This window comes from Lottia gigantea, assembly GCF_000327385.1.
Source record: "Lottia gigantea unplaced genomic scaffold LOTGIsca_11, whole genome shotgun sequence".
Classification (NCBI taxonomy): domain Eukaryota; kingdom Metazoa; phylum Mollusca; class Gastropoda; family Lottiidae; genus Lottia; species Lottia gigantea.
Window position 1 is genome coordinate 4,324,508 of NW_008707001.1, and position 25,224 is coordinate 4,349,731.

The 25,224-nt window shown below is 34.4% G+C and overlaps 1 protein-coding gene across 1 annotated transcript; it reads left to right on the top strand.

Annotated features, from left to right (window-relative positions):
• Positions 1–14,568: 14,568 nt before the first annotated feature.
• Positions 14,569–23,697, top strand: LOTGIDRAFT_110168 (hypothetical protein; the record flags this gene model as incomplete). Its single annotated transcript, XM_009047295.1, has 5 exons — positions 14,569–14,791; positions 21,622–21,764; positions 22,108–22,267; positions 22,584–22,748; positions 23,264–23,697. The coding sequence occupies 5 exons, from the start codon at positions 14,569–14,571 to the stop codon at positions 23,695–23,697; spliced, it is 1,125 nt and encodes a 374-aa protein (XP_009045543.1).
• Between the last annotated feature and the right edge of the window lie 1,527 nt (positions 23,698–25,224).

The window sequence follows — 25,224 nt, forward strand, 5'->3', positions numbered from 1 at the left end:
ATGGTTCGTCAACTCACCAGTCAGTGAAACTGTACCACCTGTAAGAAATAATACATTGTTAAACTGCTATTAGCTGGTAAAGATGGTGAAAGGTACGAGTCTATAAAATACGTTTATCGTTGCAGAAGATTATGCATGCACTATCAAAAGTAAAGCATCTTTTTTACTCCCGATCATATTCACAGTGTCACACTATAATGAGCATATGGAATGGAGATGAAGAAAGCACGGGATTGTCGTTATATTTCATAATATTTATGTGAACATTCATAATGTGTCTCTACTCATCCTTTCAGGATATGTATAATTGACTTACGTTGAAGTTTAACACCAATCCAATAAGTACCATTGCTTGATGTTTTATTTAAAGGAACTGTGACTGTATTCATAAGTTCCTCTTTCTCCCGTTCGTCTTGAATTTCACCAAGATGTGAAATATCAGTTTTAGGAACTGTTTCCATGTGATCATAGTGAGTTTCGTTTGGTCTTATTCCAAAACTCACATATACATCAAATGCTTCATTGAAAGCAAATGGTTTTAAAACAACTTGCAAGGAGGCGTTTTTATCTGTGATATTTAGCGGGTGATAATTAAAGGCGACTTTATCATCTCCCCATCTTGTTAATAAAACAAACGTTCCTGGTTCATAGGCTTCAGCTTCCCCTGAAAGGGAAATACAATGAAAATGTGAAAAAGGGCACATGGATGTCCAAAATGGAATTCAAAAGAGAATAAACGCAGAGTAGAACAGCAGAAAATATTCTGGAATGTCAACCTTAGTAAAGAAACACGTGCACATCATCGTCCATTGCTGGACTCTTAAATGTTTGTTAGGGTAGCTGGACAATTGTAGCCGTGTTATGCACAAAATTCGTTTAAATGCATCTTTGAAAAATAAAAAAATATTCGACGTTTTATTTCTTTGGTTTCTTTTGGTACTTACGATTCATCCACAATTCGATGGGTTCCTTTGTATCTTGAACAGTGACTTTTTCATTACCACACGAATATCCAAGAGTCAATACGCCTTTTCCGACATTAGCTGTCTCTTTAGAATAGGTGTAAGGGTTGTCTTTATCACCTAGGAACTGAAATAGTGAAACAACACTTGAATTATTAACGGCTCGTAGTGAGGCAGAATGATGATTTACACCCAATTAGTATCCAGTACATATGGATATAGGTATTATACAGGTGGAATGAGTTGATAGTCAATACCAGGCCAATACAGATACCATTATTATAAACTGAAGAAAGAAGATCTTCTGTTTGCTCTTTGTTCCTCAACCTACCATAGTGTTAACATTTTCACAGTCTGCAGCACCAGATAATACTGACATCGGCAGATTGAAGGCTCCAGTTGGCATTTCCATAGACTGTTTCTTTGTATCTGTTAAAAGAAATATACACAGAGTCAATGGTAAGAATGAATGGACAGATTACAAAGGTGATTTTTATTTGATGACATACACTCAATAACCGGTACACCTTATGCCTGCCCATTCAGTTAATTTATTCAAAAAGAGGGTAATATGAGTTTAAGGATGGTGTAAATCATGCCTACCGTTTGCAGTTCCATTCTTACTGTTGCCAACTTTTTGGACTTTCATTCCCAAACGACTGGATTCAAAACTTCGTTCTTCTCTGTCATCATCAGAAGCCTTTCCGTTAATTGTTCCTGCTACAGTCATCAGAGCATCAGAACCGGATTTGGATACTTTACCATCCTGAAAAAGATAATTTAAACGAAAAGTTAATAGATTGGTTAGGTATCGTTACCTTGTGTATCAAATGAGTCAAATAGGTGCAATTAGCTGATGTCAATTCTCTTGATAAACCGAATCAGTTTGGCACAGAAGGAATATGGTAATGTGAAATGTCTCACTCTAACCCTCTAAAACTTCTTTTTTGATGCACTTACCGTCAATCGCCTGGCTTCATCCCGCTGACGTTTAGCTTCCAACAATGGTTTCACATAATACTGATACAGATCACCCGGATGTTCCAGATACGTCATCACAGCAAATATCTTATCCTGCATGGTGAAATCTCCGTTACACTGCATTTCGTTAATTTGATCTAGAGACACGCACGGACATGTTGACTCGACTGTTATAGTCTTCATAACCTTTCTAAACAGGGCACAGTCATCACAAATAAAGTACAGGAGTTCATCGTAGGTATTTAACTCTGGAAGCTTGTTAAGAAGCCTGGTAGCTACATCACAAGGTGCCATTGAGTACTCATATTCTTCATCGTTATCAGCACGAGCTTGGTCTTCCTCAAGAAAGTTACTGGTAGTGAAGTCCAATGGAGGTAAGGTAGTGGCACTGCCGACTGTTGTCATTTCTAGAATCTCTGGCAAAGAACCTACAGACCTTTTAACCTTTGTCTCAGCAGAATTTCTTGTTCTCTTGGCTTTTTCCGCTACTTTAGTTGGAAAGATGTTGTCAAATCCACCAAGGCATGCTGAAAGCAAAAGAGAGGGATATTGAAATGAAACAGAAGTATGAAATGTTTGTCATATTAGTAGGAAGGGATGCTATAAGCATTAGCGTTTCATGAATCATACAGTGAGATGGGCGTGTAGGAGAATTGTTAAGGGAGTTCACAGGTCATTCTCTACCTTTGTTAAATGATAAGAAATTTGAAAGTAGGGGAGGAGCAAATCAGTGTAATACTTTATACATCATCCCACTAAACTTGTTGTGGCCGGGTGTGATAAAGTGTGTAATATATTCCCGTTCCCTACTGAATTGGTCTGATGGTTACCTGCAGCAAACCCGGAAGCATCTTCGACTGTTGCATCTTCCATATTAGCTGTTCCGTTAGCCAGGTCACCCAGTCCTTCAGCAGCTTTACTCTGAAAATATAATGAATCGTAATGCATCTAATATAATGCATCTATTATGATGCATTTATTATTAGGCATCTATCATAACGATACCTTCAAAAGTATTGATGAAGTTTTTTTCAACCTAGCATTTCTGAAACACTTGATCCAAAATAGTTGATGGACATATGAATGCAGATCTGAATTAGCACATGTCGTTAATTCTTAATAGTTTTATATATTCTTTTGTAAAAGAGCCGTTATATATTCGTTCGTGGGTGCTCCATGCTTGTAGTTTTTCGTGATTCCTAATAAATAAGCTTTCATTGGTCAGAGAAGGGCGAAAATGTAGTTGTAGTGATAAAAATTAAACTAGCATAATGATTGTGGGGGAAAATTTAAGCATGTGAGTGGTTTGGTGTGGTCATAGAGTAAAATCCCAACAATGACTGAACAGTAAACATACTTACTCGAGATTCTTCATTAACTAGGTCTTTATTACTAGTCATGGTACCAAATGTCTTTGCGCATTTAGTAGCTTGGTTAGAATTGTCGACTCTCTTAGCCACTGATCCTAGTGTACCAACAACGGCTTCCGTGTTCTGAAAGAGAACAACAAAAGATAACAGAAGATAAAAATTCATGTCAATTACCACACTACCGAAGCCAGCGTTAAGCTGTTACTTTGATTCGGCATTCACTTCTGTTATAACGAATATATATAATTATTTGATTAAGAAGTAACCAGATACTTACGCTTGCCAATTTTTCTTGCTCTTCCACAGATGTTGGCTAAAATAAAAGAATGGATGTAAGCTTAGTCAGTTATATTTTTTTTTTATTAATGATCAAAACAATATATATCCCAAAAAGAAACCCGCCAATAAAGCAAAGAATAACACAAGAGAGGTAAATTAATCCAGATCCTTTTCAGATCAGAGATGGTGATGCATAAAAAATAGGAATGCCACATTTAACAAGAAGGATACAAGGCAATCATAGGATTTGAATAAAAGCAACTTACCGCAGCGTTGAGGATAGATGAAGCAGCACCGTCCAATAATCTAATTGCAGTGTCGGGATCAGCTGTTAAAGCTATATCTAATAACGAGGACAGGTCATCTAAACTGGCATTACTTTTTCTAACTTCTACAATCTGTTTAAAGCTATCATATAGATTACCTCTGGACACATATAAAATAAATCCAAATGAAAAATAATCTGTAAAGAGATTAGCCGCGAATGTGATCTTTCCATTAAACACGGCTAGATCTTCCATTAGACTCACTGTGTCATTAAAACACGTCCCTATTTGATGGAAATTTATCGCATTTTTAGTAGCAGTCCGAAACATAGTCTTATTTCCCACAAAATCAGCCTCCGACTTCAACTCCTGAAGATTCTTATTCTCATTATCAGCTAGCTTAAATTCGGGCATACAAAACATGTCATATGACACACCTCTCCTCCAATCATAACGTAGATCTGGATCACGTGATTGGGATATATCAAATATGGCGGTAGCGTACACTAAGAAACTTTGCACTTCTCCTCCTTCTATAACAGCGATGGGGTCTGACATGACGACTTTAAGATAAAGAACTTTAGAGTAACTGTGAAGATCAAAACCTTCAGGAGCAACTGTAACAGTTATCTTATACAGACCATACGATAGGGCTAGAGCTGGTATCGTCAAAGTGTTGTTCCTTTCTTGAAATAAACAAATTTCATGCACAGTTGTCTCAGTTTGAGTTCCACTGATTAGTGACAATTTTGTGGCCTTCCAGGAATAGTTGGCAGTGGCATTGATAGGACACTGCATATCCTCGTCTATGGTTATCAAAGTCTCCTCTGACCTTTTCACCTCGTATGGACTACTTAATGAGGAATTCATTCCCTTAAACAGAACACCTTGTACAGAACAGACTGGGTTAGATTCTGTATCCACAACAACTGTCGGACATAATGTGGATGTTGCTGTTCCAAAAGTATTTGCAGCTGTTACATTGGCATTGAAGTATCCTGGAGTGGTATAGGTATGGACCATTGTCACCGTCGACTCGTCAATTTGTGCTGTTGTGTGATCATTGCTGGTTGGATTTGACGATGATTCTTGTAAAGAAAATGTTGTACCATCTCCAAAGTTCATACTGTACGTTATGTCAGATCCTGTTGGACACGTGATGCAAAATGTGACGTCATTTCCTGTCGAGATTCTTTCAACTTCCGTTGTGACATCTAAAAATGTGATATTCTGGCCAACCTGTAAAATGATATTCCCTGTCACCGAACTGATGTTGTTGAATGCACGAATTTGAATATTATAGATACCCCAGCTGGAATACGAGTATGTGTGTTGGAAGATTGCAAATGTTAAAGTATCAGTATTATGGTACACTATTGTGTCTGTGTTACCATCATCATAGTCAATTTGAAAATGAACGTCAACAGGCCCTTTACTTCCGGCATTCAAATCCACATTTAATTGAACGGGTGTTGCCAGGGAAGTGACGTTGCTGGCCTCAATATCAATTGTAGTAATTGGGATTTCTACTGTAAGTTCTTTAAAAAATGATGTAGACGATATATCATTATTTACAGTCAGAACTATTTTGTATTGACCGAGGCCTGAAAACGCTTTCGTCGCGTTTATATACTGAGTAGTTTTTGCCTCCAAAATATAATGGTACTCAAGGGTGTCCTCGCCCAGTCCATAATCAATGGTTACAATTATGTGATCGCCTGGTGGAACGACGAAGGTAAATTCAATATTCATAGCCCATGATCCTTTGGTGGTGTTACTGATTATTTCTGGGAATGGTAGGCCTGTCTCGGCTCTAATTATTGTAGAGGTGATCAGGATATCACCAGACTCTACAGTTAACAAGTTATCCGATCCGGGAATCATTTCAGGTCCATAAAGGAGAATTCCATCACTTTTCAGTTCAAAATTGGCTGTACTAGAGTTAATTTTAACATTCAACCCACTTTTGAAGTCATCATCACCAAATATATGAGCTGTGTAGTTCATGGAATGTTTTAAATACACTGATTCAACTTCGAATTCTCGGGCCAGGTACATCTGAGAGGAACTGGTTGACCCATACGTGTTGTTACACACCAGGGTCACATTGTACTGTCCTGGGCGATTATAGATTCGCACATCCGGACTTTTCTTGAAAGGTGCTGTCTTAACGCCGTGGTCTTTGCTTTTATCATCTCCGTAGTATAATATGCAAGATCTGCTATAATCATCCGCGCTGTAGAGATTATAGTAGACAAGTCTGCTTTTATTTGTATGACTAATTTCACAGTCGACAAATTTTGGTGCTACACCTTCGTCCACGACTTCTACCAGGATCACAATGGAGTCTTGAATTTCAACAGAGCCGAAGCTGGTCTTAACAGTCACATTGTGACTCCCTGGTGCATCCCAGTGATAGTTAATCGGTAATTCTGATGTAGATATTGTGTTGCTTTCAATCTGAAATTCATAAGTAACATCCACTTTGATTGATAAATTGGCAAAAATTTTCACATCTTCTCCAGGCATGATATAGGCTCTGGAACTGATCTTCTCATACCAAATATTCATTGTGACTTCACTCACTGGCTTTGGTCTGGTAATGATGTACCCAATCCAATTTCCTGATGTACAAGGATCGCTTGAAGAACTAACAGCTTCGTCATTAGTGCAGGAACATGTTGCGACGTTCTGGAGTAGAGCCATTGCCATCGTCGCATCCTGACAATGTTTCCTGCAGGCGTAGATTGGATACGTTTCTGCTGAAACATCAATGGTGGTATCTGATGGTGTATATGTAACACTACAGCCAAATCGTACTTCTTCATCTGAAATGTATTATAATATATATGTAATATACAGCACGAATCAAAATTCTTGTTGAAAGATTAAAACTAAGTGTTGTTTGCAGCAGAGGTGATCGATACAAAATAGCAATGGTCTATGCAGTGAGCAAATAGGGAAATTCGGTTAGAACAGCGGCTCTTTTCCAATTTCCAACTGTCAAGAGATCTTTAACGTGCACAGTCTGTAACACATGGGACCTCCGTTTACTGTCCCATGAAGTTAAACTACAGAGATGGTAATACGTAAATAGCAGTAAATCAAAGTAAATGTTCTTGATATTATCGAATGGAAATTATTTCAGTAAAGGTATAGCACTTGTACTAAAATAACGACATGCGGGAATGGAAAGTATGTTTTGATTTGAAGCTCTGAGAACGTATGCATTATTATGGGCTAATAATTTTGAAGATTGTTAAACTACCTATATATATTAACAATATGGAAATATAAATTCGCAAACTTGATTCTATTGTATAGTTATGACATCTGGTAAGTGCACTGATTGGCCAGGTTTTAGAATTTTTTTAAAAATGCTTTTTCTAAGAGGTAGTGTTACTTTAAGACAGGGCTTTTCATCCTTGGGGTAATATTGAACTTTTTGCTGGGTAATGAGGTGCTTTGTAGTCTTAGCATAAATTTTTTTGACAATCATAACTTTAGTTGTCCTATTCATTCAGGCTATATTCTACCACGTGAAAAAGATTGCAGGAAAACCTAGGAGAAAAAATCACGAAATAGTAAGGATTTTATAGGGAGAAGGGGGGATAATGCAATTGATCAGGTATCCTGAAAGGTGTGATGGAAAGGAAAAGGTTGAAAACCTCTGCTTTAAGATTACACAAACATCAAGAAATGGTTCAAATAAACACCGTATGTAAACAATGAATAGTTAATGTAAACCTGTATAGGTAAGGATGAATATTCAATAGATCAACGCGGTGATGCTCTAAATAGATGATTGTTATTAACCCTAATCACGACAGGTGCTTAATTAACTCATTAATTATTAAAGATAGAAGATCTATATTGCATTAGTCTCTGATGCTCGATTTGATTTGTTTGGTTTTTGTTTGTTTATTAAGTTTGTTTATATTCTGTTATACATTGCATTTTGGTTTTCCCTAATTAAATATGTATTCTGTTGCAAAATCAGAGTGTTTTAATATATCTTCGTATCTTTTATAGGTTTCAAACATACGTTCCGTTCGTATGCAAATGAATAAAAACAGTGATGAAGTGGCGGTCGTTTAAAATTTATGAATAACTATTACCGTCTCGTGCAGCTATAATGGTTGGAACTGATGTGCTCAAAGAACTATATACCATATGCAAACTAGTATGACCTAAACGACCAATTATTTCCAACACCATTTCTTTATATTACATTCTTACCGGTGTATATTTTTTGTTTTCTTGACTTTCTGATTATCACATAAAAACATGTTGTTTACTGCATGGGCGATGGTGATTAATGTTTTAATGAGTGGAAGATACATATAGTTTATACTTTCTGAACACGCAATTTTCAAATTCAACATATCTCGTTCTATAAACGTACTTAAGAACAATGCTCTAATGTTCAGGGAAAGTTTGTACTTTTGAACTCCTATAGCAGAAAACAAAAGGAATATCTTATGGTATATAACACTTCGTTAATAACAAAGTACATAACGTTTCAACACAATTTACATATGTCGTCATCAGATGAAATGAAGGTGGAAGGAAACATTGAAACGTCATGTACTTTGTTATCAAAGAATTATTGTGTTATATCGTCATATATTCCCTTGTGTTTTCTGTTATATGTGCTCTCAGCTTTTAAATGTCGTTCAAATCTTATTTTGAGCAACTGATGCCATTGTGCGAAAGGCTGTAGAATTTCTCAAGAATCTACGTAGCTAATGATGTTTTGCGGAATTTGATACAATAGAAGTAACATAGTCTTTGTAAAATAAGTGAAAAATTCGGCAGCTTTATGTGCGAGATTGATTGAAAGTTCTTAAATTTATAATCATATTTCTATGGGCCTAATATCGAGACCTATGGTACACACAGGGGTTAGGGCTAATGCGATCATTGAGGGCTTCTTCCATAGAAAAAGCAGATGCAATTTGTTATGTTTGTGTTCCGCATTAATATTAGTCCATGTCTCTCTAAATTGATAATATCAGCTAGGTGCAGAAGAGTAGGGCGTAAAATTCAATTCTTTTCATTTTTATAAATAGATAATAATGGTATAAGACTTACCTAAGGTCTTCGTCAGTTCATCTATTTTAGTAACATTATCATACAGGACCACATCCTTTATGTAGAAATTCTCTATTGCAGTTTCTGGTATTCCAAATTCATCCAAACCAATTTCCACATCCTTAGAATCTTCATAATCAGAATCTGAGAACTCTCTGGCACTGGATGTTGATACGGCAGCGATTTCAAAACCATCATTAAACACCTTCAGACCATCGCCTACAGACCAAGACACAGCGATGTGGTACCAGATATCTGGTGTCAGGTCGAAGGCAGTGTTCCAGGTTTCAACACCAACGTTAACTGTTACAGAATACTGGTAACCGTATACTTGTTCCATATAGATCCCTTCACCATTGGCCACATGACCACCATTTGTAAAGATGATCTCTCGTTTCTTAGTTGCTACAGCTGGTTTACTTTTGAACATAAAACCGGTGCTAAAACCACTGGTACAACCAATTACATCAGATAAACACCAATGTGGATACGATCCTAAATCTACATAGCTGCCTGTTCTTGTTTCGTTTCTTGAGAAGAGTAGTGTGTTTCCTTCATAATAATTCAACGATGTACTGGTTGGTTCTCCACTTGCAGTAGCTGGTAAAACTGAAATTGAATTAATATCAAATGATCAATGCACAGTAAGTTTTGGACTTCGTAGTTTTATTTAAATTGGTCAAACTTGTATTAAACAAGCCGTCAGGAGATGACTTCGGTCGCTCTTTGGAGGTAGTCGTGCTGCTCACCACGTACTCTGACTACTTACTTTGCAAAGACCCTATAAATCAGAAGCTTTTATTATGACCACTACACAAACCAAGATAGGACTGTTACCAACCAAGATAATAAAGCCAAATTCCTAATCCAGCCAGAGATGTATATCCGTAAATTTATCACTAAATCCGTCATACTATAAGTGCATAGCAAAATGCTATAGAGATTCTTACCCAGATTTATTCCTAGAAAAACCAGGAACATTAATATGTGGAGCTCTGCCATGAAGGCAACTGTAATCCGAACAACGTCTTCAATGAGCCTGTTGTTATCGTGACCAGGTGTACAAGAGGACGTTTACCCGCTGAAAACTTACAGGTAAATAAGATATTTGGGATATAAGTATCTGTATGTGAGCCAACTTAATCAATTATTTATTTATCAGCTACTTCTGGCCTTTAATTAGACTTTAAAACGTCATTTTACTGCGTGATTTGTGTCCCATGGGAATTCTCTGAAGGAGTTATCGGTCTTTGCAATTGTCCAAGATGAAAAGATCTCATTCATTATTTAAATCCAATTTTCTTGCTTAACGTCAGAACAGACTGGCACGCAAAATCAAAAGGTGTTTTTACATGCAAATGAGATTTTTTTCTTTCAGAACAATGGCTTATTATTGTCCATTTTACTCTGATTGTTATAATTCTAAATTAATCTCATGTCATCAATCATTCCCATCTGTTTTTATGACTTGAAGAGAAGAGCGTAAAAGTCCATGTTATTTCATTTGTACTATGACTTATTTACGTATAATGTAAGCTAGGCTTGCTGTTCCGAATAGGTGACCTGCCAGCACCTAAACCATCTAATAAATTCTCCCTGTCAGCTCTGAAATGCTGCTTTTTTAAAATATACGATTATCCTTCTTAACACTATAAAGGATAAATTTTAACGTATTCAATATCGAAGGATGCGTTAAGTAATTGGTCGCTACTGAAGAGGAATTTATCAAGTAGATACAAAATGGTATTCGTGTGTCGGGAGATAACTCTTGTAGGTTTGATTAAATTGAATCTTCTTCTATGTGAAGTATGTCTGAGAATCCCTAAGAACTACACTATATGAAATGTTATGGAGATTAATATCATAGTTTTCTGCTCAATATCGAGTTAATGAGGGGAAACAATGTCATACAATGTGCAATGAAGAATTTTTTTTTATTCTTTTCAGATTTCAACTGTAATCAATTCTTATTATTAAGAAATTTTCTTATTTCAAATTATACTTGAACAGTGGTAATTTGCATTGTTATAATATTGATAGATTGTAAATTAAAACGTTATTTTTTAAATAAATTAGCAAAAGAATTATATATCGAGCTCTCACCAGAATTTAAACCTTAATTAAAATGCCACAACTTTATGGTGAAATTGAAAGATCCTCTATGCAGAAATTAAATGCTATATTTTTTACAAATACAAAATGATTAAAGAAGCGGTATCTTCAATGCGACAATCACGATGAAAAATACATAAATTAGTAGTAGTCTAACATTGATACCTCAGACTATTGTACTCTATTCAGGTGTTATGCTAATTAGTTATGTTAATTTGATTACTATATAAAGAATGATATATTAGTTTGTATAATAACCATATGTTCTTACTTAATACTACTAATATCTTATAGTGTGAAATATTGATCAAAGCTCTGGTCCGCTCCACAAAATTTCTTAACATGTTGATAACTAATCAAAGGGCAGTAACTCTGATTCTGATTATCGAAATACGTTTAACATGAAATATGTCATACAGACCTACATGTATAAGTTTTGAAAAAAATATATTGCAAATATGCTGCATAAGACTCAGGGCCCATATTTCTCAAAAAAGCTAACGATATATTTATTCTTTAGCGTGATAATTTTCAGAGTAAAATTCTATCCCTATGAAGATTCCTATTGAATATATTTTTGATACTGGGGGTGGGTGTTGTGGTATGTGAGGTTTGGGGGTTGGGGTGAGGTCTGGAGTAGAGGTATACAGAAGTTTATTATTTATGTGTTATTGACCAGGATCTAGCTACCAGGTGTGAAGGTATTATGAATTAATGATACACCTATACTATTGATTACTTCATTAATTCATACCTTGGGGATATTCAACCAACATTGAACAATACTATCAGCTCATATTCTACCTGTATATATTATATATTAAGCACCGTTACAGAGTCTGCAACATCAATTTAATAAATGTTCAAAAGGGATTATGTTGCAAAGGTTTTTGATGTGGCTTTTGCCACCAGACCTACGTCAAAAAGAAATTAGCCAAAGAACATTTCTCCATGATCATGCAAAAGGAGACTTTTGAGAAGACATGACACCATTTGATTCAACTGATTCTGAATAAGTATCAAATATCACTCTGATGTATCGTATATCCTAATTTATTTCTATAAAAATGCATAGGCTCTATTAAACGATGCAAAGAATTTAGTCTGGGCACAGATCCCCCTCCATAGTTGAAAGGAAATTAATATGAACATCATAAATATTCCTCTAAGTTATTATAGCAAGTCTATTTTATACCAGTTTGGTGTATGCTCAGTTAATTTTGCTTAAAGGGTACCTGAAAAAATGTAGAAGCGATCTGTGTTAACAACTGTAGACGATGCAAAGAATTTAGTCTTGGCACAGATCCCTCTCCGTGACTGAGATAAAATGAATTATGAACATCTCGATATTCCTCCTCTAATAACAAATGTATTAAATACCAGTTTGATGCATGCTGAATTAATTTTGTGAATAGGAATCCTATACGGTAGGCTATCTGTGTTCACAACTACATGAATAGACAATGCAAAGAATTTCCTTTTGGCACAGATCCCCCTCCATAATTGAGATAAACTAAAAAATGAACATTTTGATACACCTCGTAGTTATGCAACAAGTCTATTAAATATCAATTTGGTGTATCCAACAATTAGTTTTATGACATTTGTATGTAAGAAAAATGTAAGTGATTAACCAAATCAATTGATGAACTGTTTTCAGTACGAGGACTAGTATTCAATGATCCATACACACCGTGAATTGGCCAGTTTTTAATTTGCGTGTGAAGACTCGAGCATTGAATATAGATCTCTATACAAACTAGATGTCGAGAATTAATATTTTATTTCCCTTACAAAACACTGACTAAAAATATCGCAGTTCATGGATGAATTAGTATGTTTTAAAATAGTGGTAATTTCTCGGGGTTATTCAATTCAATCAAACAAGAGCTTGGTGGGAGATCTTTAGTGCCTCCATATCAGTTTCAACCCCTTTATAATTTAATATGTACATTACATGTCTTGCTCTATACATAGTACAATAGTGGATTGGACTGGTACACTATAGTCAGTTATAATGGTAGTCCAATTTTCTCATTTTGATGGTTAATTTCGGGAATATTTCTGTGATAACGTGTGGGAAATTGATTGAATATCTGTTGATGAAATGGTGAATATTTCGACTTCCTTTCACCCACCATCCTTTTGCATCATGTGTCATTTCAATAGTATCATTTAAACTTGTGAGTCATTTCTTACAAATGAAATAACTCATCAACTACGGCAAGATATTTGTATCAGATGTGTCTAGTGTGGATTAATATATCAATCTGGAGCTAACGATCGCGTCCAAGTCGGTTATTAGTTACCTTTTTTCCAGAGGTATCCGAGAAACAGTAGCGTGTTTAAATTAATATCAACCGATTTATAATGTTTTGATTGTAATCGCGTCCAAGTTGGTTATCAGTAACTTTTTTATTTACAGAGTTGTAACAGTATTAGTGGCGTGTTAAATATTTAAATCAATCATTTTGAAATGTGTTGGGGATTAACGCCACTGACGAATTGTTTCACAGTTTGCGTGTTTGAGGATTAATCACAGAACTACATCGGATCGAATGCATACAATTTTCACTTATTAGCGCGACACGTTCATAGAAGCTTAATCATCAAACTTCGACCATTTCTAGAAGATTTGGATAATGTTCAGATTAAAATACAATGTGGAGAAATTTGTTAGAGGATACAAGGTGGGCGTTATTCATTATTGATGTACAAGTTTCATTTTAAACAATTAACAATAGAATCATCAACTGTCACTCCATATCTTGACTAATCATCTAACAGCCTAGGTCCTTACCCTTAAATTATACCACAGAATTTCGGGAATGTTTTGAAGAGGAATATATATTTTGTTGAACGACAAATGTTTATTTTTTCACTTTGGTCAGAAATGGATAAGGACTCTTGAATCGTGCATCAAGATAAAATCAAGGAGTTGAACATATATCTTTATTTACTAGGCATTGAAAAAAAGTTGAAGTGAAGAAACGATTCATTGACAAGTCTCACAGGTGTTCGCTTCTTTTATATTCGTCGATTTGTAAAGGTAGAATAAAACGCTAACCTCAAATACTAGTTAATAAGCGAGGAACAATGGAGGTATATTGAAGAGCTCACACGTGGTCGCCCATTTTCCAGGTGCCGTGACATACAACATAAACACTTTATATCATATATCTACATCGACTGTCAAACCAGCCTAAATTGTCTAAGTTTTTGGGAGTTTTTTCTGGGACCCATTATGTTGTGTCTGTATGTAACTATTGGTAGATTGAAATTGCTGGTGTTCTGTATCAGATAAAAGGAGTAGTTAGTTAATCCGTGTGTTCCAGTTGTTGTTTTAATCCTCCCGAGCTGGATTAACAAACATCTTAGTGTGTGTTTGTTTATTTATTTATTTATGTGTGATTTGAGGAAATGATATGGTCAGACGTAAGGGTATCGGGAGATAGTGTGAAAAACAGCATGATGAAATGGTGTGTGATTCTTGTGGTTTATATGATGTTATTAATTGGAAGTGTGTATCCAGAGTCTAACGAACCCAGGGATCCTATAGATAGACTCTCCAGATTATTTGGAATATCTAAAATACCGGCGAAAGTCATCCACCGGTCTCCGCCCCAGTATATGGTGGAATTATTTAAAGATGTAACAGACGCTGGTGGTTTAACCAAACAACAGAATCCTTACAATGCCAATATCGTAAGAAGTTTTCCAGATAAAGGTACGTATTTTCAGCAATCACCTGATCTTATGGTGGTAGTTGTTCTTTTCTCCATCAATGAGTTCTTCTCCCGAAAATCTTCTTTTTTGTTGTTATATTCTCATGATTTTCGTTTTTTATGTTATTACGAAGCCCTAAATAAGGTTTACCAACATGCAAACATGAATATGCATACGTCAAAATACAAGTATTATTTCAGAATTTTGACTGATTTTATTGAAAAAGTAGACTTTAATACTAGACAAATTATAAAATGAAATATGAACACAGACAAACTCTTTTGTCAAGCAATTTGGACCCATTTAAATTATTTGTTTAAACGATATTATCTTCGTATAATTTTGCATTAGCTTTTAAGATATCAAATACAAATTTGATGCCACTTTTAAAAATATTTTGATAGCCTATTTTATTTGACGAAAGCTCATCCTGTACCGTGAGCAAGTGTATAAAGCATATAAAAGTGTATGAGCATAAAAATTGATTTGAAGTAAAGTGTAAACTTCAAATTTTTGGACTTAAATGTATCCAAAAAGAGAAAGAGCGTACACTAATTGTAAATAAGCAAATTGTAAACAAGCTACTTGTCATTTGTACACAATGTAACACTCATGTGCATAATGTATAGTAATTTGTACATAATGCAAACTTAATTTTACATAATGTAATAAAAATTGTACACAATACAAAGTAGAATATACACAGTTTAGTGTATATTGTACACATTTTAGGACAAATTGTACACAATGTAAGAAAAATTGTACACAATGTAAGAAAAATTGTACACTATGTAAGAAAAATTGTACACAATGTAACACAAATTGTACATAATGTAAATTAAATTTAACACATTGAAAAGGGAATTTTACCCAATGTAACCTAAATAGTTCATAATGCAACGTAAATGTACATAAAATTATACATAATTGAAAGTAAATTGTATAGAATTAAGTGTAAATTGGATAAATGAAAAGAAAATATCTGTATACAATTGTGAATAATGTAGGTACATAATCCTAGATTTAGATTTAACAAAATAGAAATATAATAGTAGGTTACTTATTGAAACAGGGGTATATACAATTGAGAGTATATTACGTGAAGATCTAGAGAAAGGCATTAATTCTACCATCTCATAATTTAACTGTTATTTTTTAAACAAATTGATTTACAGTTCATAACATGTGTTGAAACATTGCTACATTAACATTGTTCTGTGACATTAAAATAATGAGTTAAAATAGTCAGACATCATTATATTCCACAATGCCAGAATATTACCCTCTCCCTAAATTACTAGTCTGTTACATCTATTACACTGACGACAGATATATTCAGAAATGTAGAAAAGAGATGAAAACTCAATGACGAATGAGATAGTTTACCTACATCATTGTCTAATTATTTTTCTCAGATATAAGTGGGATATTTCAATATAGATGCCTGCAATCGGCAGTTCTCGGCAGTTTCCGTAAAGATGAAGGTGCTGGAGGGCACTAGTGCAACTTTACGACAGACTGTCAAAAATGAGATTACTTCAGAGTCGAGTATCTAAATAATTTCGAGAAGTGAAAGGCCTTATTTTTCAAAAAATTAACTATGGTAAAATTCAGATTTGATCGGATGAAAAAAAAAAAATTTAAAATCAATTTAGGGACTGGCCAATCCAAAAGCTTCCAAGCATAATACTGATTTGCCGAACCATTTCCGTTCATGAGGCCAAGGTACTAATGATCTCCAAGAATAGTAAACCATTAGTTTTAAAAGACACGGCTTTGCATGCATTCCAATGAAATTGGGATTCATCAGACAGAAAAAGCAGATGGCTGTATATCCTTTTAGATATAGACTTTCAATTCCACCTACGGTTGGAAAACAAAGTGTCTGAAACTGTCTACTGGAAAATAACTTGGATTTAGTTGTTGAAACTGTTGGTGTACTGTATTTTAATTTTTCCCTTTGAAGTCTTGCCATTTTGTAGGCGTTTTGACACAAGGTTTGTTAAATGAATAGCGTTGAATTAATTGGCTTATCTTGGAACCTATTTACACCAACTTGTATTTTGACCCGCGTATCTGAATGAAAAGGGTGGGGTCACGTTCTTTAACAACTTGTGAGAAATCTTATATTATAACAAATCAATATAGTACTATCAATAGAGGAGACATATTTGTAGTATTTACTCATATTCAATTTATATATCTATATATGTGTTGTTTGTTTTTAACTCAATCAATTGATTGGTGACTGATTTTTTTTTATTTCGAACAATAAGTGAAACCATTTGCGAAAAAGTAGGTGTAGTGCATATGTACTATTGCTTAATCAATGCAGATTTCTGATACGATTATTATTGCTTTCGGGTGTTAATCGTCTCTGGGAAATGATAAGACAGATATCAAAGTTCATATTTATGTTATCATAACCATGATACAAGGTTTGCTATCAGGAAACCTACCCCAAATCACCCTCGCAGATACCACTTAATGCCATGCCGATCATCGTATAACGAAGAATAATATTTGCATATACACGTACTGTATACTATTTGCCAAGAATTGAATAGCTTGTGAATAAAACAAAAGTTTCTTGTGATAATGCTTCTAGACTGATTATCCCTTTAGTTCTAAGTTTTCAGTTTTTAAGACACCTTGAAAGATTAAATATCTCCTGGTTGAAAACAAACTGACACAAATTTCACCACTTCATTGACTTCTGTTGCGTGTTTGAAAGATATTCTCCATTTCATTGAAGTTCCTTTTCTATAAGTAAGCGACAGACTGTCAAAGAAAGTATAGATTTAACACTTTGATTGCAGGGATAAAAACTTCTTGAGTTTCAAGATGTAAGCCTAAAATTAATGCCAGACCACTGAAGCTTGGAGGAATAAAATGCGCAGATAGTTTACATCAATTAAAAATATACTTTTTGCAATACTATATAGTAACTTTTCACCTAACAAGTACGCCATTATCCTCTTCAAGAGACATCAGTACGTTATAGGTAATTTTCAAGTGCCCATACCTCAACACTGTGGCATTGTAGAAGACAACGAAAGGGGTTAATAATGTAATATACGTGGCGTATGATGTAGTTCCCCTATGAAGAACAAACTATTAACTAATATAAAAGAACAAACTATTAACTAATATCTTGTTTCTAATCGATATAAGTGACTGAAAATACTTTTTCAGCTCATGAAATGTACTATCCTCGTTGAGTTCGTTTAGATTGGTTTATCCAAGATGATCTCTTCTACTAATTTTGAAATTAACGAAATGGTCATTATTTGAAAAAAGTATGTTTTGTGAAGATTTTAGTTAATGACCATATATGTGACCGATGCCTTTCCGCATTTGAAATGAAACTAAGTTATTCTTGTCGATTTCCTTATGGCTAAGTTTATCCGAATTTATATTCTCTCTGTCGGTAATTATTGCATCTCAGCATATCGAGAATGGTCATTATTTTAGTACACGTTAATGGCCATATAGGTGACTGATGTAGGTCTCTGATAATACTCAGAACATCCAAGTGGAGGGCTTGAACTATAATAAGGTTATCGGATATGAACCAAAGAAAACTCCCATTCAGTGTTAATGAATAAAAAGGTGTCATTGATATCGTTATTTGGGGTGAGAATAAAATAACACTACTATATTATAGTAAAGTAGTTATTTAGTTAAGTTTTGAATGCTGAACTAAATAGATGATTTGTTCAAGATAACACACTAAAGGGTTTTTTTATTGACTCTGGAGTGAAACACGATCCAGGAAATGGGGAGACTTTAGTCTGAGTTCTGAAAGCAGGTAACAATGATTATTGTTCTTCTCTTCTTAAAGTCATCATCGATTCATGGACACATTCTGCAATTTCACGGTGTCGGATACTTGCACTTACGGAATACTTTCCTTATATTTTAACTGTAATTTTGTAGCATTAGATTCGACGTCCAATTCTAACGAGGCAACTTTTAAGACACTACAAGCATATTCCTACCAGTTTGCAGTTTATTACCTTTTCTCAGATATCTTAACGCGTGGTATAAACAAAATGGGCGATAAATATTAACCTTGTCTTATCCCAATTTCAATAATTTTTTAACTCTTTTTATTTCATTTTTTGACATAATCTGTGCATAATGATATACACTCATCTTAATCTAATGTATATTATATTAATGGCAATACCAGATAAATATGGTCTATGTGAACTCCCCAAAACGCGTGCAAGTAGCAGGTTTAAGATAATTCTGTTTGCAACATCTTCATCTTGAAAGACATGGAAGTAGGCATAACGAGATAGAATTAAAGTACATGTATACCAATTGTGTTGGTAATCCCACCTGTATAAGCATTTGAAACATTGAGTTGAATGTTGCTACATTCATAATGCTTCTTAAACTTTACAATAGTTACTAAATAAACTTCTTGAAATGACAAATAGAATGGTATCTAATTTTAGAAACAGCTTTATTTATCTTGAAATACTTGGAATATCCTCTCGTTTATTCTTCCCTAATTTTGGCTGCTATGTTCTTTAATTAGTAGAAGACATAAAATAAGACGAATGAGGAACACACGTACCGACTGCAAACCATTTATCTCACTAAATCATATTTTAAAGTCAATCGTCTCCTCGAGTGCAACATAAAATCGTATGTTTAAGCTGTAAAAAAAGATTAAATAAAACACTTCTTTTTGTTCTGATATCGAGAATAGCAGTGGTAGTAATTTGTGTTAAAGGCATTCAGTCGTTTAAGTATGTACTTTATAAGTTGACAGAGCTTGAAGAATGGATAGAGCATTTTGGAACTGCGCATAGGCGTTTAACATTTGATTCAAAGACAAAGATAATTTTGACGATATCTGTAATGCTACGATTAAGACAACATTTTATATCTGAAATAAATAATATGATAACAGCAATTTTTTGTTTTTAAATTATGCTACAAAAAATTCTTGTTATTTTTGAAAAAAAAAATGTAACTGAGATTGGCCCTTTAATATAAAGTTCGTATTGAACATATACAATTAAGAAGGCACTCCTTTTTTAAACATCTACTTGAGTCAATAAATCTGTAACTGTATATTTTAAGTGTGATTAAATTGAAGATATTTTATTTCATTAGGAAATGCAGAAAATTTCAACAATTTTTTATTTCCAATTGTTTCGCTTTTGAAAGAGTTCAAATCGTTTTAACCATCCCTATTCTGGTAATTTTTATCCACAGTTTTTTCAAGTTTTTATTGTTACGATACAGGTGTGAGATGTTTGGATATTTCGAATTCTTCTGAACAGAATATGAATTGAATTAATCAACGCCAAGATTATTTTCAATAGATATAATAATTATTCGGAAATGTCTTCTGCATGATTTCACTGAGGAACACATTCCATGCTTAAACTTTCAATTGTTGATCAATATACTATGAAATTTTACTTTCGCTTTATTTCCTAATAAGGGGATATTATATTATTTTGTTAATAATTCAATTCAATTTAAATGCATTAAATTGCGAAAACACTTCGACAACTGATGTTTTAAAAAGGATTTTTTTTTTTATCGCCAACACACTTTAATTTCTTGTGTCTAAACACTCATACGATAAGAGCTTTACTTTGGTGAAAATTGTATCTGGTGTCGCAGGTATTGCCGAACATGTATAACGTTTCGAATACCTCATGTCGCTTCGAACTTATCCCTTTAAAGATGGGTTCCCTTATTTTCGTTTATGAAAATGAAAATGCTAATACTTATATGAATAGAAAGTAGATGTGTTTTAATGACTTGGAAAAATACCAGTTTGTTTCACACGTCTATAATTAATTCATAATTAGCTAAATTAGAAAAGAATTATCAGCAGAATTTCAATGAGTGACCGATCAAGAAAGGTCAAAAAGTCTTTTTGGTTTATCCAGACTGTACGTACGTGGACATTTATGATTGGTTAATTATATGCAATAAGAACATAATGATATGATTAGCAATACATGATAATTCATTAGAAACACCAATTAATCAAATAGTTTGCTTAATTTGACACCAAAATATAAAGAAATCCATCTTTAAGAAAGTTCATATGGCTAATAATACATTTATTTGGTACACTTATTACAAAGAAGTTTGTTGATAAGCTTACACAGGTGTCTTGTAACAACTACAAAAAAATGTAACAAATAAAGCAAATGTATCTACTTGAGGTGGTTATATTATTCTAAAGTCTTTTTACAATTGAATGAATTCACAAGAGCACTAGACAAGTCAATGTTAATACAATAATTCGTGGAAAGACTAGGAAAGTTTTGTCAAGTATGTTGGTATTAAGCAAGCTACCTGCTGAGTTTTGTATCGGGTTGTATTCTGAACCTGTATTTAAAATGAAATAATACCACAAACAAGATAATGCCAGCCACCTGTTGTACTTTGTTAATTGTCAAGATGAAGTACATACATTTAACAGAACTATTTCAAGGAGAATGCTAAGATGTCCGCCTTGTTTTTGAGAATTTTCAAACTTATTTATGTCCTTCTCATCCCAAAGAAACAATAACCACAAATAAACTACCAAGCGCCTATATTGCAGCTGAACAATGATCAATGATGCAGGTCGCCGACTTAGAAATAAGTTTTCCCTGCCAGCTCTTTTAAGACAAAAAGTGGAATAGTAACAAAGTGTGAGATTTGAAGCCACTGTTAAGGTACAATTTCTAAAAAGTACGGCTTATATTCCTCTTCATTAGTCCGTTATATAGGATGCATTAAAAACCATTAACATTTCTGGCTCAATAAATAAAAGTTTTATATCCTGCATTCTTTTCCTTTTAGATTCAATACACCGAATGCATTTCCATTATAATGTATCGCATCTTAGTGAACAAGAGAAGATTCTTCATGCTGAATTTCGAGTTTTCAAAATGAGACCTAAGCCAGCGTCATCAAGAGAAGCTAGTCCACCTCATGTTATACAGGTAATTCAATTAATAATCTTTGTGTTTTAAAAATACAGATATGATTGATGTCGACAACTTCCCAATTTCCTACAAAGACACACTTCAATTGACTATCGTTCAATTCCACAGGCACACTTGATACCCCATCCTAAAACAACAATTTGAAATCAAGCCCAACAAATCTGACCCTTAAAATTCTCGTTCCTTGGATTTGATATTCGTATGGAATAAAACATAATTCCCCCAAAAAACACCTTCAGATCAGGCTACAATTGTCCTATGGACAAATTGCAATAAATTTCTAGTCTTCTTTCCCTCAAATAATTCCAATATCACATGATTTTCTTTTCTATTATTCTAGATGAGTATATATCAAGTATTAGATATTAAAAAGATCCACCAGCAAGAAGGTCTGAGATTATTAGATAAAGTAACTACATCAGCTTATGGACATGGTTGGCAAGTTTTTCAAGTTATTAAAGCAGTTAATGATTGGAGAAATAAAACAGCACCAAATTTTGGTAAGTAACTTTGCTGAATCTTTATGCAAATATAAGTTGCAAATTCCTCGTTATGACATGCCATATTTTATACCATAACAACAATGCTCAGTGGATAAAACCATCTTCTTTGTGTCCGTCTACTGCTTTGAATAACTACGTTTTTCTGTGGTCAAAATACAGACTCACTTGCAGTGTCCATGTGATGATACGTACAAAGTTAAAGCACATGCAAGCTTATGTTTCGTGAATTTTGACCAGGAAACTTTTATCCTAAGAGATCCTCCAACGATTGATCGACATCAGAAATAAGTATAAAACACATTTTTAATTACAGGTTTTTTGATAACGACAACTTCTCGTAAAGGAGATCATGTTAATGGTAGCTATATTAGATTTGCTCAGAGAAATGAGCACCATGATAGTAAACAGCCAATATTAGTGGTTTATACTGATGATGGTACGGTGAGACATCCTAGCTATATTTCAGCAGAGGATGATGGTACGTAAGATCATTTTATACTTTAAGAAAACAACTTCCTTACATCGTATAATACAGGTTTTCACATGGTTTTATTAACCCCGAGGAAGTATATGACGAATGGGGGATGTGATTTGAACACAATGCACTTTCTCACTTCTTAGCAAAAACCACTTACTGTGTACTTTGGAACATCAATTCTCGGAAACATTTGGAAAAACAATCTCCTGTAAGTGTGCAGTTACGCTTTCCATAGAACGTTTGCACATATTGCTTTATAATTGTTCAATAACTGTGCAATAACTATGTCTCGGGGACGTTGCGATATCGAGGCCTTATCAGTACCACCTGTTGGAAATTTACAAATACACAATGTACAACAATCTGATTCCAGCCTGCGACTCAATTAAACGGTTTTTATATTTCAGGTTACATGCAAACAAAAGAAAGTGCATTGAAACATGAACAGATAAAGAACGCACCTAAACCTCGTCGGAATAGTAAGTTTTTACAGATGTTAAAGATGATGAATGAAGGTGGTCGTTCTGCGGGTCCAATGGGACGTCGTAGGAGAAGGCGAAGCGTTAGATCTAAACGAAAGAGTGGGAGAAAAAAGCGAACATATGATGTATATAGTCGACCTATGAGGAAACGATCTTGTACTAAACAAGATATGTATGTAGACTTCGACGAGATCGGATGGTCGGGTTGGATTATCTCTCCTAAAGGTTATAACGCCAATCATTGTACGGGCACCTGTCCGTTTCCTTTAGGACAAAGTCAAAAACCAACGAATCATGCTACGGTACAAAGTATTGTGTATGCGTTAGGTGTTGGTAAATCGGTAGAAACACCCTGTTGTGTACCAAATAAACTGTATTCAATCAGTCTCTTATACTTTGACGATGATGAAAATGTTATATTAAAACAATATGATGATATGGTAGCAGCTACGTGTGGCTGCCATTGATTATTTCTATGGCTGAAACAAGACTCTTGGTGTAACAAAAGTGCTATGTGAATAAAGTTAAATATTTTCGTTTTTGTCAAGACGATTAGTTATTGTGTGAACAATGTGCATCTTCGGAGAAGAAGATTGTAACTGTTCTCCGGAGATTAACAACGTATTTCTGGAAACTGATATACATGTATATGTAGTTGCATCTTACCCGTCGCATATCTTTCGCTAACACAGTTCAATCAGAGTTACAGCTGTGGAAATGAAGCTCATACGCATTTCAGCACTATACTGAGCTTTTGAGGACTCAGTAAGAAATTGAGATCGGCGTCGGTGCACAATGTTGAGCTAAATAGAGACGATGGTCAATTTTGTATTGTGAAAAATGGACACATTTCAATTCATAATTTAATTGGTAATGGATTTCATATTAGTAGGTAGATTATGCGTTGCATTTCTAGCTTTAATGCGCTTTAGTAGAAAAGAAATCAGTGTAATACTTAGCTCCTTATTCTAAAAGGCCGATTCTTTGCCATCGGTTGGAGGTTGTTACGGGACTGGTGTTAGGACTAACCTCATTCAAGCCACAGTAAAATTACCTCCTTTCTGCTTACTTCGTGAACAGGAAAGGTTTTCTGTGGCACTATCAAGTATCAATCTGTTGCAAGGGTGCTATCACTAGTAGCAGGGTAGACCGTTTGCTCAGTTCAGTGCCATCTTGTTGATAAAAAGCAATGCCCAACAGTGTTCATCAACTCAATGAATGGACGGTAATGGGGGAGGGGGTGTAGTTATACCGGATAAGAAGGCCTGAATATCGACATAAAGCACGCCATTTGCCAGATACTATCTTAGGGGGTGCAATCCTTGTATATCATTAATTTTCATTAACCGAGTAACTATATCGAGGAAAACAATTTTGCTTGCTAGATGGATTCAATAACTTCGTTTTCCCCTGCCTGAGCCAGTGCTGCCGATTTATAATAGATATAAATTCACGTTGTTGTTATATTTCTGATGTTGAATAGTAAATAATGAAGTATATAGACTAGATGTTAAATAGTGATTATCTAAATTAATGTAAATAATATTTGTTGTTTATATATTGTATTTTATTTAAGTTCATTGTATATAGACATAATGTTCACAATATAGATAGAAATATTACACGAATGGTTTTTTCAACTTGTTTCTAGACCAGAAAGGGGAAGGATCGCCCTTTGGGCCCGATAAAATGAATAATTTTCCACCTTAGGGGATAGGGGATTATTATAGCTTTCCTGTTAGCGCCATCATAACAGTTTGATCAAACCACAAGATAATTTGGAATGCTCAAGAACATGAGTTTCGTGTGTCAAGGGACATAACTCTTCTCTTTGAGTTGTCTCACATGATATTTCAGTTATGCAGAAGCTGTTCTATGCTTGCACTCATGGGTGTGACAGCTGACTAGCACAGATGATTTCCCTCAACAATCTGTCTTCCAAGGTCAAGCATATCAGATGCCCCCCTTATTCAGATAATTTTATCTGAAACCCA